Source organism: Oryzias latipes, chromosome 21 (assembly GCF_053564925.1).
Source record: "Oryzias latipes strain Hd-rR chromosome 21, Olatipes_Hd-rR_3.1".
Lineage (NCBI taxonomy): Eukaryota > Metazoa > Chordata > Actinopteri > Beloniformes > Adrianichthyidae > Oryzias > Oryzias latipes.
In genome coordinates this window covers 22,655,895-22,668,557 of record NC_136257.1, presented here as the reverse complement: position 1 = coordinate 22,668,557, position 12,663 = coordinate 22,655,895, and the positions used below count along the sequence as shown (strand labels likewise).

The window sequence follows — 12,663 nt, the reverse complement described above, 5'->3', positions numbered from 1 at the left end:
ACTCAGCTCTTTAGGTTTGTTTCTCAAACATCCCTGGATATCAATCTAGTTGACTAGTTGGTTCACCTGTCCAGCTCATGCTGGTTGCAGGTATAAGTCACATGCTTATGTGTGTCTTGGTAAAGGCTATATGTTTAGTATAATACTACAAATATAAATTTCAAATGCCAAATAGTTTGTGGTCCAGTCTAACTTTGCATGTTCATTCACAGAGTTCTGTACATGGAATTTTATTTTGAGTGTCATACAGATTAGTAGTTTTACTCACAGCAATGTCAAACAACTAAAGACAGTTTCTGTTTAGCCAAAAAATACCAGAAATCATCGGCCAACATTCAAAATAATTCAACTGACTGTTTAAATAATCAGTCAGATGAGAGCTTTGTGTCGTCATTGCTAGTAATGTACAAAGGACTCCTTATTCGACGCCACCCAATGGTTGAGTCTTTTGAAGGATGAGTGAGCCCAGCGTGAATCCCATCCTCGCTGCTCACTGGGAAACACAGGGCAGCAGCCAGGAAGAGTGTCTTGGCTGTTTGCTTCATTGCATTTGATAAGTAATTACTCACTTTGTTTAGGCTGTTATGTCAAACTTAAACACCTATTTTGTGCAAATGGCAGAAAGGCTATTGTGTTAAGCAGCTCCTGTCTGTTGTGTCTGTAGAGGAGAGTAGCAGGGTCTGGAGCAGAGCCAGTTTGGTGGTGACCGTAATGCATTCATAAAGACAAGTGGCTCTCTGGGTCGCCACAGAAACCTGTGCACGAGTTCCAGCTCACCTACGGCAACAACAAAGTCCTGCTATCTGCATAGATAAGCCTTTGTTGACGACCTCATGTTTTTCACCCCCCCCCCCCCCCTTTTTTTCTCTTCTTGTTTCGTCTTGCAGTGAACACTGACACAGAAACAGCTGTGGTGAATGTTACATACGCAACCAAGGACGAAGCTAAAGTGTAAGCAGCACAAATAATGACACAGATGAGCCAAGTACCAAGAGTAAGACTCATGAAATACTTGCACGGAGAAGATGCAATGTCAACAGCAATTGTTTTTTTTTTTACTTGTTAGGTTTAAAGTGTGTCTTTAACTCTCAATTATCTGCAACTCAAAGTCTCATTTTAGAATTGGCTGGTAAATTTTTGAATGTAGTTGTTGTTTTCTTTTAATATTCAAAATTTTGCTATGTGAATCTGGCTCAATCAGATTTTTGCAGTTCCTCTTTATTTTTTGAATTTGTTACCATGTTTTTAAGATTAAAGGTGTTTTTTGTTGCATAAACTGATAATTTATCAGTAATGTATTGTTCACAAGGACAATATGTTAGATGTAATAAATATTCGCATGGATGCAAGTATATCCAGTGTTAAGATTCAGTCTATTAGGATTAAGTCAAGATCTTAAATCAATATTGCAAAGCATCACTGCAGCAGCTGTAAACTAAAACCTTTTCATTCATTTAGTTGATATTTCTTCTCCCATTTCCTGCCCCAGAGCCATTGAGAAGCTCACAGGACACCAGTTTGACAACTACTCCTTGAAGGTGTCGTATATTATGGACATGGATGCTGCTCCACCCGTTCAAGCGCCCCGTGCTCGGCGTGGGGGGCGATCTTCCCGGGACTACGGTGCCCCTCAGCCAGGGCCGTCAGGGAGTTACAGTTCGCCCCGCCCCAGACAACAGGACTTTCCCCTGCGTATTCTCGTGCCTACTCAGTTTGTGGGAGCCATTATTGGGAAGGAAGGCCTCACCATCAAGAATGTCACCAAGCAGACCCAATCCAAGTAAGGTTGTTTTAACTGCTGGTCACAATCCGACATGATCGGACTGCTTGACTTTTATGTTGAAAATCATTTTCTGGTGCTTGTTTTTGTGAACTTTTAGTTTGCGAGGCACTTTCTTGACATATTTAATTTTTATATGATCGAATGACTATCTCTAAATCCATCCCTCAGGGTGGATATTCATCGGAAGGAAAATGCAGGTGCAGCAGAAAAACCCATCACAATCCACTCGACACCCGAGGGTTGCTCCTCTGCCTGCCGCATGATCCTGGACATCATGCAGAAGGAAGCCAACGAGACCAAGACGTGAGTTTACGCACAGCCCTTCCCAGACCTGCGCAGGAAGATGTGGAACATAAAGGCATACAATCCGGCGAAGGGATTAGCCATAATGTCTGCTGGCCTATAATCCCATCCTTTAGCCTGGATGCAGACCTTTAAATCTCACTGTGCATTCTCTATGGTCAGGACCACTAACGCAGTTAACATGACATGAACACGCACACACAAGGAGACACGTGATCACAGCTTAGCCTTTAGGAAACCAAGCTGATGGGTCTAATTGAGTTTGACACTTAACAACACGCTGCACCCTTTAGACCCTGTGAGCTTCTTTGGTATCAGCCTGAAAAACAGTGTTCTGATTTTACATTTAGATGGCCTCTTCATTTTTATTCTATTAAAGTATAGCCCTAAGACTAAGATAATGTGTCAATCTGGTCTAAGTTTGGTTAAATTATCACAAAAATCTCAACATTTGAAAACATTTTACGTTGTTTCATGGACAAATAAGTGCAAATATTTAGAAGCAAATAAAAAGGACATTAAAAACCTCCCTTTTTCCTCCCACATTTTACCCTTTGCTTCCAGAGTGTGCTTTACATTCTAAAATTATTAGAAAAATCAATCCTAAATTCAAGAATCCCATGAAACCTTCTCTAATATCACACAAATAGGATTAGATGAGGAGATTATATATTTTATTGGAATAAATCTGGCTTTAGTCAATCCAAAGCTTTGATTTTGTTACAATTAAACATTTCTCTTTCTCTACTATTACTTTTACTTTTTTACTTTTGTTAAGGTTGTAATGGCAGGCATCACATTCATGTTGAGTCACTTTTATCTACAAACTTGAGCAACATGAACTTTAGAAAAATGGACAATTATTCAAGTGTGCTTTCTAAAAGAACTCCCTTTTTGAATGAAATCTGGCTTTTGTTCCTGTCGGCTTCATTAAAGGTGACAAAACTGGCTTTGATTAAAAGTCAAACGAATCAGCGGGCTGATTTATTCCATTTCAATCAGTTGGATCCCTCTTAATGTTGCTGCGAAAAGTCACGGTAGTGTCACAGGTACGCAGCATGACTTCCAAACATCACGCTGCCCCGCCCCGGATGCCCCACCAGCAGAACAAAACCTGTCGGCCTGGTTGTCTTCCACCCTGTAATTTCACCCTGCCTGCATTCACCGACACTCCTCAAAGGTTCAGCCAAAAATGATGTTACCCTGCAGCTTCAATGTATAGTCAGATTATGGCATGTTTACACACACGCACAAACACACAGAGACACACAAAGCACACAAAGACAGGTAGTTATGGCATCTGGCCACTGTCAACCACAGCTCACCACAACACCAATCCACATTCACACCCTCACAACAAAAAAGAAGGCCATGGAAAAAAAGCCTGTAAACAATAAATACACAAACTGACCTATACGACTGACATTCAGTTTGAAAATGCATACATTTTTCATTTTTAGTCACGATTTTTGAGGGGTGAGTGCTGATAGAGTTTGTTATTCTAATGGAATAACAGTAAAACCTTATCTTCAATCCAGATTCCCCCTGATCTTTGTCCAAAACACAACAGACATCGTCTATTTGTTTATTTTTCAATGCAAGGCTGGCTAATTCTTTTCCTCAAAGTCTCTTTTTTATAATAAAAGATTACATCTGCAATCTTTTTTTTTACCCACAATCTGCTCTTTGCAGTAATTTGAGCTTTTGTTAAAGTCATGGAAAATGAAGGGCATTATTCCCAACAGCAGAACATATGACACTTAATTTCACCCAAATTACGCAACCAAAAATGATGTTTATAAGCTGAATAGTGATTTTAATATGTCCTACCCGGACAGGAGCATAGAGAATTGTTAGTAACTGTAGAGATGCTGCATGAATTCCAAAAGATTTTAATTAAGAGATATTTATTTTTTTGTATATTTTTCTTATATTCTTTGTGGTTCTTTTTAAAGGCTGTACATGTAAATTTGTCGGATACCCTAATAACTACTAAATTGTTGCTTTCTTTAATTAAAATGGCTTTTTATTTGAAGAAAATGAAAGCAAATTTGATGCCAAAATTTACCATAAAAGATAAAAGCATAAAATCCTACTCCAGTCACATTTTGATCCATTTTTAAAAGCATCTCCAGTGGTTTTTTAATTATAATCATAAAGCCTGTGTCGTTTTCTAGGACATAGTTTCTGCAGAGCTGTAGGTGGGTCTGTTGGCGTAGAGTACCGGTAAGCCTGCTCCTGCTTCCCAACATCCTTACAGCCCCTAACATTACTAACATTACCAGTGCAACAAAAAGTGGATTTATCCAGTTGTGTCCAGAGTCTGATGCCAGATAGGGCGAGGAAAATAAAGACATACATGATCTATTTGTCTGCGACTGGATGCATCAGAATGGAGCTTATCAGGGAGCGTGTGGCCCGCCGATTGTAGCATCTACATCAAAGTTGCAATCTTTTTCATCTGCTTCTGATTCACAAGAATAAAGAAATACTCAAAAATGCAATTTTAAGCTTCATTTTCTTTACACATTATGAGAAAAATGCCACACTGACATGTTCAAAACACCAAAAACAGGATTTTCATTTTGGAGTGGGTCTTTAAGGATCCTAAAAGTCTGAAATCATCAAGATACATTTGTGGATGAACAATAAACCCTGCGCAGCGCCAACATTCCCCTTACAGCATGAGCAGTCACACTTATCAGGACTCTGCATGTGTGTGTGCAGGAATGAGGAGATCCCTCTGAAAATCCTTGCCCACAACAGCCTCGTGGGCCGACTGATTGGAAAAGAGGGCCGCAACCTGAAGAAGATCGAGGAGGAGACAGGGACCAAGATTACCATCTCCTCGTAAGTTTGTTCACAAAGAACGTGCTCTTCTGGGACGCCTCTTCCACCCTGCATAGCTTTGTGAAGAATAAAATTACTTAGAACAAAACAACATTGTTATGCAGACGTTTACATAGAAGAGTGATGCTGTAGCGTTTGCAGCCGTGCCCTCTTTCCTGTGCGCTCATTAACCTCCCAGTGTGCAGCTTTTGCTTAACCGAGCTGTTGGAGAACAAACAGCTGATAACAGCTTCTTTCCTGCAGAACATGATATCAGAGAGGAGGGGGTTACGCCCCCATTTCACACACTCTGCTCACCAATCTTTGTTCATTTTGATGACTGGCTCTCTGTGAGCCTAGATGGTGTAACAGGCCCAGAGAAGGAATAGAGAAAGAACAGAAAGAGATATATTGCTCGCTTTTGAGCAAAGCGAGGGGTATATCCAGATAGGAAGCCCCTGTGAAATCCCATGGATGGATCTATTGTGTCTGCTGAGAGACAGAATAGATAGTTTCTGCTTCACAGCTCAGACCTGTTTGTGTAGCATTCAAGGGAAATGGTTTATGGAGTATTGATTCTTTGATTTTTCCAACACTCAGTTGCATTTTTTCTGAGAAGCAGTGTTCAGGTTGGCTGTAGTGTGTGTGTGAGGGGGGTTGTAAAACCAAGTGCTTTGTTTGATAAATCAAAGATTACATTTGTTCTTTAGGCCAAAGTCCCTGCTTTAAATGTTTTTAATAAGTTTTGTCTCTAAATCAAAGTTAGGATTGTAGTTTCTCTGATTCAGGTTTTGTCAGTATCTATGCCTTCCTACTTGACATAAAAAAGTCAGCATGCTGAGTTCTCAACTTTGTTATTTTTTTGAAGTTACAACAGTGGGTTTAAGAAGTGTCTCTGGAGGGCTGTTAAGAACAAAATAGTCCTGACAACATAACCAGAACTATCTGTGTTATGGCTGCTTGGACTGCAAATATGCTCCGTTCCTACTTCCAAGTCCCAGCTTCTCTGGGAAGGGTCCACTATTCTTTTTACGAGGACGTGTCGAAAAAACCACTACTAAATGAAAACTGTCACTATTAAAATACATCAAGTTTAGGGGATCTCATACTCCAGTAACCCTGCACAACAGCACAGGGTTGAATTTTGGGAAGTGTGGTATGTGGTGTTTTAGAAGCTTAGAATTCATAAGGATTTTAAAAATTATATCAACATCTAGTCCCTTCCATGTGGCTCCAGAGATACAGGCAGCGCTTTTGTCTCTCTTCTGACTCTTTGGCTTTAAAACAAATGCAATTATTCTAAATAAATAATAGCTTTTTAGTTTTGGCTCATTTCTTCTTCTATGTGGATCCACAGGGTGGATTTTATTTTTAATAGATGTGCTGCTGGCAAAAGTGAAACAATGTAAAGGTGTTATTTGTTGAAAAATCTAACCCTGATGAGACTTAGTTATTGTGGAAGCAACGTTTTGTAAAGGAATGGTTTAATTTCCAGAAAAACATAAATAAAGTGTATTTTTCCAAACTTGTGAAGTGGAATTTTGCACCTCTCTGTGGGTTTTGGGCACTAAATAACTGGCCCAAATGGCTGTTTTAGGTTGCAGACCCCTAATCTAGTCCCTAATTTCTAACCATTCTTTTGAGGATAATGTGGACTAACTATAATGTTTGATGATTTTTAGATAAAAAAAACATATTTCCTCCTATGCATGCATGGGGTTGTGTTTGCAGATTGCAAGACTTAACTATTTGCAACCCTGAGAGGACCATCACGGTGAAGGGCAGCTTGGAGGCTTGTTGTAAAGCCGAGGTGGAGATCATGAAGAAACTGAAGGAAGCCTACGAGAACGACATTGCTGCTATAAATGTGAGTCCTCTCTGTGGCTTGTGACTGTAAAGTGACTCATACCAACAGGTGAATAGTGAGAACTGAGAGCAAACAGCGGGACAATATCGCCTTTCCTTTCAGTGTGTGTTACCAGCAGCATTAGGGAGGTTGCCTAGGAAAAAAGACAACAGTAAGCGATCGGTAAATGGCTCATCACTGAGTCAAGCATCACAGTGCAGCACGTGTTCGTTTGGAGTGTCTGACTCATGGCTGCTTCCCCACCGATTGCGCCTGCCTGCGTTTCCCAGCATCCATCTGATATCTGTAGGCTTCTCTTTCATCTGGCTCCTCTTTCACTTAACCCGATGACCTCATCTGCAGCCACTGAGGTCAACCTCAGAGGAGCCATGAGGATATCACGCTCTGCAAACCCTTTATTGCAGAACAGACCAGCAGAGATGGATGCAGATAATCTAGACAACGCTGTACCTCAGCACACGGATTCTGAATCTACTTCCTTCCTTTTTCTGTCTTAGGACTAATTTCTTCGTGGCATATCCGCTCAGTGGTTCATCCCTACTTTAATTTTTTGGGGACATCTTTAGAGGCTCATGGAGCAGGCGCTCCAAACCCCTTTGGCTTTCTCTGAGCAGTTCTGGCAGCTTTCAGGCTGGGCCGCGTCTCTACAGTGAACCGTTAGGGCCATCTAGCGTGACAGTGTGGATATTGCATAAAGTTTTTCCGCAACAAGAACATGATTAGTTTCCTGTCCCCTTTAGGGAATAATTTCTAAACTTTTTAAGTCTGAAATCAGTTTACATTTCTCACCAGCTACCTAATTAACTCTGGGAGTTGTTGTTTCAATAACAATAATTATTGTTTTTCTTTTAACTGATTAATTTTAATTTATACATTTTTTTCTCAACAATTTCTTTAACTCTTTTTCAAAAATGTGAATTTCAAAATTATTTATTTTTTGAGTAATTGTTAGAGTAATAATCATCTCTTCCATATTTGACATGATCTCTTTGCTAATGGATTTTAAACAGTTACATGAAACTGATTTTAATGTATTTTTTCTTTTCGTAAACTAAATTTGTATTTGACATTAAAGATGAGATATGATTTTTTTTTATGTTGAACATCATCAGGATACTGTTAAGGGGTAAAAACCCACTAGATTAAAAGTTTTTCTTTTTTTATTTTTATTAAGAAAATGTACAAAAGTTACTTTTACATTTTTTTTTGCAGTTTTGACCTCCTGACTACCAGGATTGCAAATTTGTCTGTAGAGGACATTCCTAAGCCTGAATATCTTCAAACCAATGCATATTACTGATGTAACTCTTTCTGGTACCTCTACAGAGGTTTAGTTTTAAATCGGAAATGAAATGTGTTTTCAACCGTTTCTTCTATTGTCCAACTGTTGCTTTTTTCCGTATCTGCAGCAACAGGCCAACCTGATCCCAGGCTTGAACCTGAACGCTCTGGGAATCTTCTCCTCTGGTCTGCCGGTGCTGCCCCCTGCTGCTGGATCACGTGGCGCAGTTCCCCCTATGCCTCCAGCAGGATACAACCCTTTCTTAGTGAGTTTTGTTCCTCCCACAAACCAGTTTTACCGGTTGAACTGTGGGGGTTACTTCTGATTTGACGAAATAATTTTGTATTCGGCACGTGGGGAACAAACTGTTCCCTGAAATAAAAAATAGCATTACTCTGCTGACTCGTCTTCCTGCATGAGTCTTAAACAGACTGAGGCAAGCAGAATTCCCCCAGTTGTTCTTCAGAGATGAGTCATTGTGTGCGTTAGACAAAGTCTCCTCTCACTGCCTGATGAGGGCGAGCCTAAGTGGTGTGAGGCAGTGTGCGAGAATGTTTTTGTGTGTTCCTAATTAAGAAGATCAACGTGTGATTCACTGCGAGTATTCAACCTGAAATTCCCCCGATGAGAGCTCAAGTTGTGCTTGTGAATGCCTCTTATGGGCATGGTTTCCTTTAAAGACCCACACCTATGAAAATCGTGTTTTCAACATATTCTTGTGGAATTTTTCTCATTATAGAGGATATACATAAGAAAATTAAGCTTAGAATTGCGTTACTGAGTATTTCTTTATTCAAATCGTTGTGAATCAGGAGCAGATGAAAAAATGCTGTTGGAAAAAGCTTGTAGTTGTGGGTAGGCCTCAAGCTTCCAGCTCCCTAGCATTCTTATGTATACAGGACTAGATCCATGTACGTTTGTGGTTTCCTTGCATGAGCTGGAATTTGGCTGAATTGCTCCAATGTTGATCAGCATTTTTGTTGCACTGGTAATGCTAGGTTGGGGTTGTGAGGGGCTGTAAGTTAGCTGGAGGGACGGATGATGGTAAAGGGGGCGGCTTACTCTAAGCCCCGTCCACAACCCACAGGTGAATTTCTGATGGACTACTGCTGCTCTGCAAAAAACTATGTAATATAAGACGGCATTTAAAAAAAAAATTTGATTAAACACTGCATAATTATATTTCAAAGACTATTGGGAATACTTTTATAAAAGATCAAAAGATTATCTGAGTGGTCCTGTTTTTACTTGTGCTTTCAGAGTCACTCTTCACATCTCAGTGGCCTGTACGGGGTTCCTCCAACAAGTGCCATCCCCCACCAGCACTCAGTATGTCTCATCTAACGTTCCTTTAAGTCAGTCGGTCACAGTGAGTTCCTCTATTCTGATGGATTGTAGAATTTATGAAGGAAGAAGGCAGTATTAACGGCAGATGGTTGCAGCTCTCTGTTTTGTTTGTCAGACATTTTTTTCTGGAATTCCTGTGTATAAAAAGAACAAACAAATATTTCTGGGTGGCTTCGTTTGAGTGTTTTGTGGCTCATAAAAATATATTTTTTATAAACCTCATCCACACAAGTGTTACCATGCTGACAGAAACAAAAAACAGGAGCAGGTCCATTCAAATACAGCCAGACATAATGTTTATATAAAGAGAAAAAACTTTGATGAGGTCCTAATTTAGCTGTCCTTTCATGTGGAAAGCTAAATTGAGCTCTTGTATTTTGCAGCTGCAGGTATGAGAAGAGCTCTGCTCTGAAACAGCTAATCCTGGTCATCTTTTCAGCAACAGGCTCCTGAACAGGAGGTCGTCTACCTCTTTATTCCAACTCAGGCAGTCGGGGCCCTGATAGGCAAGAAGGGCCAGCACATCAAACAGCTTGCCCACTTTGCAGGAGCTTCCATTAAGGTGAGTTCATTAAGGAGGAGAAAGAAGCTGTCAAGTTGTCGCTCATCAGTTTTCAGAGTTGAATCCACTCTGGTGGTTTAAATTTCCAGTGCGTGTTTAAAAGCTCCTCACCAATCAAGCAGGCGTTATTACGCTCCAATGAGTCGATTGACTCAGCAGCACTTTGGATGCAACTGCAGCAGTTATCATGATTAGAAAGGGGAGAAGAGGAGGTGACTCATTAGTGTTTCAGATGGAGTTACCACAGGCTCTTCATTAGTTGGAGTTGTTAAATTAATGTCGAATGTTTGGAATATTGGTCTGATGATTCGGGGCTGAATTTGGAGGCCATAAAGTTTGTCTGGAAGCTGCACATTCCCACATCTGCATCTTTTCTGTTTTCCAAATCAGATAGCCCCAGCTGAGAGTCCAGATGTTACTGAGAGAATGGTTATTATTACAGGAACTCCTGAAGCTCAATTTAAGGTAAAACCATCCACTCATTTCAAGAAATAAAATGACAGGTCTTTATGTTTTTGATAAACTTGTCTTGCCCTTGTAGACTAGAAATGATCGCCTTGTGTTTTTTTTTCTGAAAGAATCTACAGCCTCATCGTCTTCTTCGTATTTCAGGCCCAGGGTCGGATATTTGGAAAGCTGAAAGAGGAGAACTTTTTTTCTGCAAAAGAAGAAGTCAAACTGGAGACACACATCAAGGTTCCTTCGAGTGCAGCTGGCAGGGTTATCGGCAAAGGTGGCAAAACGGTGAGCAAAGCTGATAATAGATGAACTGGAAAGACAAATAAAAATGAGCGGACCTGGATTTTTCTGAACAACCAAAGGATTGTTTTTAAGCTAAAATTTCATTTTTAGTTAACCGTGAACTGCAACAAGAGGTAGCTTGAAATAGGAAAAGAACACTAATCCTGCAAAGAAAGTTCATTTTTACTTAACAAGAAATCTTACAGTATGTTAACAAAATCTAAAAAACAAGGAGTTCAAAGGAAAAAAAAAAAGCTAAAGAAGTTACAGTTAGATAGCGTTACTTCAAACTGAATGTTATATATAATAAGTATTTTTTGCTAGTTCTAAGCAGTTTGTGTTTTTTTAGTTTTTATGTACCTAATTGTTATTTATATTGATTAAACTATTGTAAGAAGTAGAAATGGCTCATTTTAGAACAAAATGAGAATATCATCTTAGTAAAAATTGGCCCATCTCAATAAATCTTAATTAAATGTAAAACTAGCACTAATTCCTAGAGCATAAATCTTAATTTTGGCTTCCAAAACAATGACAATGAATGCCAGCCTAATTTGACACTTGTTGAACTTTGAAATATCATCCCTGAAATTGAACCAAAAATTACAGTGCAATTTAAGTTCTTTAAGTCTAAAACTTTTTTTTTACTGTCAACAAAATGGAAAAAAAAACAACAGTTTTGACTCATTTGAATAATTTCTTTATTTCTAGATCCTAGCTCTTAATGAAACAAAAAAAAAATCATCCACTTTACTGAGTTAAAGCAAAGAGAAGTAAACTGAAAACCTGGTAAAATATATTGAACGTCTAACAAAGTTTTAAATGTTTACAAGTATGAAATAGTTTGCAGTGTGTTCATTTACTGTCACAGTGTGACGGCTGCATTTGGTAAGTGAGACTGGATGTGAAGGTCAAGAACATGTGTTCAGCTGTGGAGCCCTTCGCTTGCGTTGCAGGTAAATGAACTGCAGAACCTTACGAGCGCAGAGGTGATCGTACCGCGGGACCAAATTCCTGACGAGAATGACGAGGTCTTTGTGAAAATCAGCGGGCATTTCTTTGCCAGCCAGGTATGCAAAACAGAACGCAGTAGCTGCTTTTTATTTAAAAAAAGAGAACGGATGTAACTTAAATACCGTAGAAGTTATTTATTCATACATGTTAGGAAAAGCTACAAAATAACTACATGTTAATGTAATAAAAGGCCTGTGTGTATCTGTCAAAACAATTAGTAACAGTAAACAGGGATTAAAATGGCGAAAACAACAAACAAATTTTTGGTGTAAAAAATGACATACTCCTTTCAAAATCAAAATAATGTAAATATTAAAAAAATTAATATCATTTGTCATGCATCACATGTTTTATTTTATACTGCTTAAAAACAGCGATGATATAAAGAAAAGAAACAACCAAATATTGATCTCTACATAATTTACTTCAATTACTTTTACAGATTTTCACTAATTCACAAATAGATGGAGTTTGACCTAATTTAGGTGGAAAAAAAATCAATTACAGATATATGATTCTGGGACCAAACTACATCTAAATGAATAACATGATTTTGGATTTAGAAAATTGTTGCATCTTGTACTTTAATTGTTTCTTCAACCATAAAATATGATCAAAACTGACGTGACATGAGGGAAAACAAGACCAAAAGTCATTACTAAAGACCCACTCTGATGAAAATCATGGTTTGGGCTATTGTCCTGATGGAGGACAAATATAAAATTGCATTTCTGAGGATTTCTTTATTCAAATTGTGGTGAATCAAGAGCAGAAGAAAAAACAGTTAGAAAAAGCTTGTAGGTGTGATGTAGAAGCTACGACAGCGGGTCACAAGCTCCCTGCTCAACTCCATTCTAATGCAACACGTGTAGACAAATAGATCCATTTACGTCTTTCTTTTCCTCGTCTGAGTGATATCTGACTCAAAACTGAAC

General features: G+C 39.0%; 1 protein-coding gene across 2 annotated transcripts in view; it reads left to right on the top strand.

Moving 5' to 3' along the window:
* igf2bp2a (insulin-like growth factor 2 mRNA binding protein 2a) overlaps positions 1-12,663 on the top strand; it is a 45,303-nt gene that overhangs the window by 27,785 nt on the left and 4,855 nt on the right. For both annotated transcript variants that reach the window (XM_023950670.2, XM_078939963.1), the window contains exons 5-15: positions 888-951; positions 1,490-1,780; positions 1,952-2,086; positions 4,814-4,936; positions 6,647-6,782; positions 8,192-8,329; positions 9,325-9,393; positions 9,851-9,973; positions 10,364-10,438; positions 10,586-10,717; positions 11,671-11,784. In XM_023950670.2, coding sequence (XP_023806438.1) covers positions 888-951; positions 1,490-1,780; positions 1,952-2,086; positions 4,814-4,936; positions 6,647-6,782; positions 8,192-8,329; positions 9,325-9,393; positions 9,851-9,973; positions 10,364-10,438; positions 10,586-10,717; positions 11,671-11,784 — 1,400 coding nt within the window. The remainder of the gene's footprint in view (positions 1-887; positions 952-1,489; positions 1,781-1,951; positions 2,087-4,813; positions 4,937-6,646; positions 6,783-8,191; positions 8,330-9,324; positions 9,394-9,850; positions 9,974-10,363; positions 10,439-10,585; positions 10,718-11,670; positions 11,785-12,663) is intronic.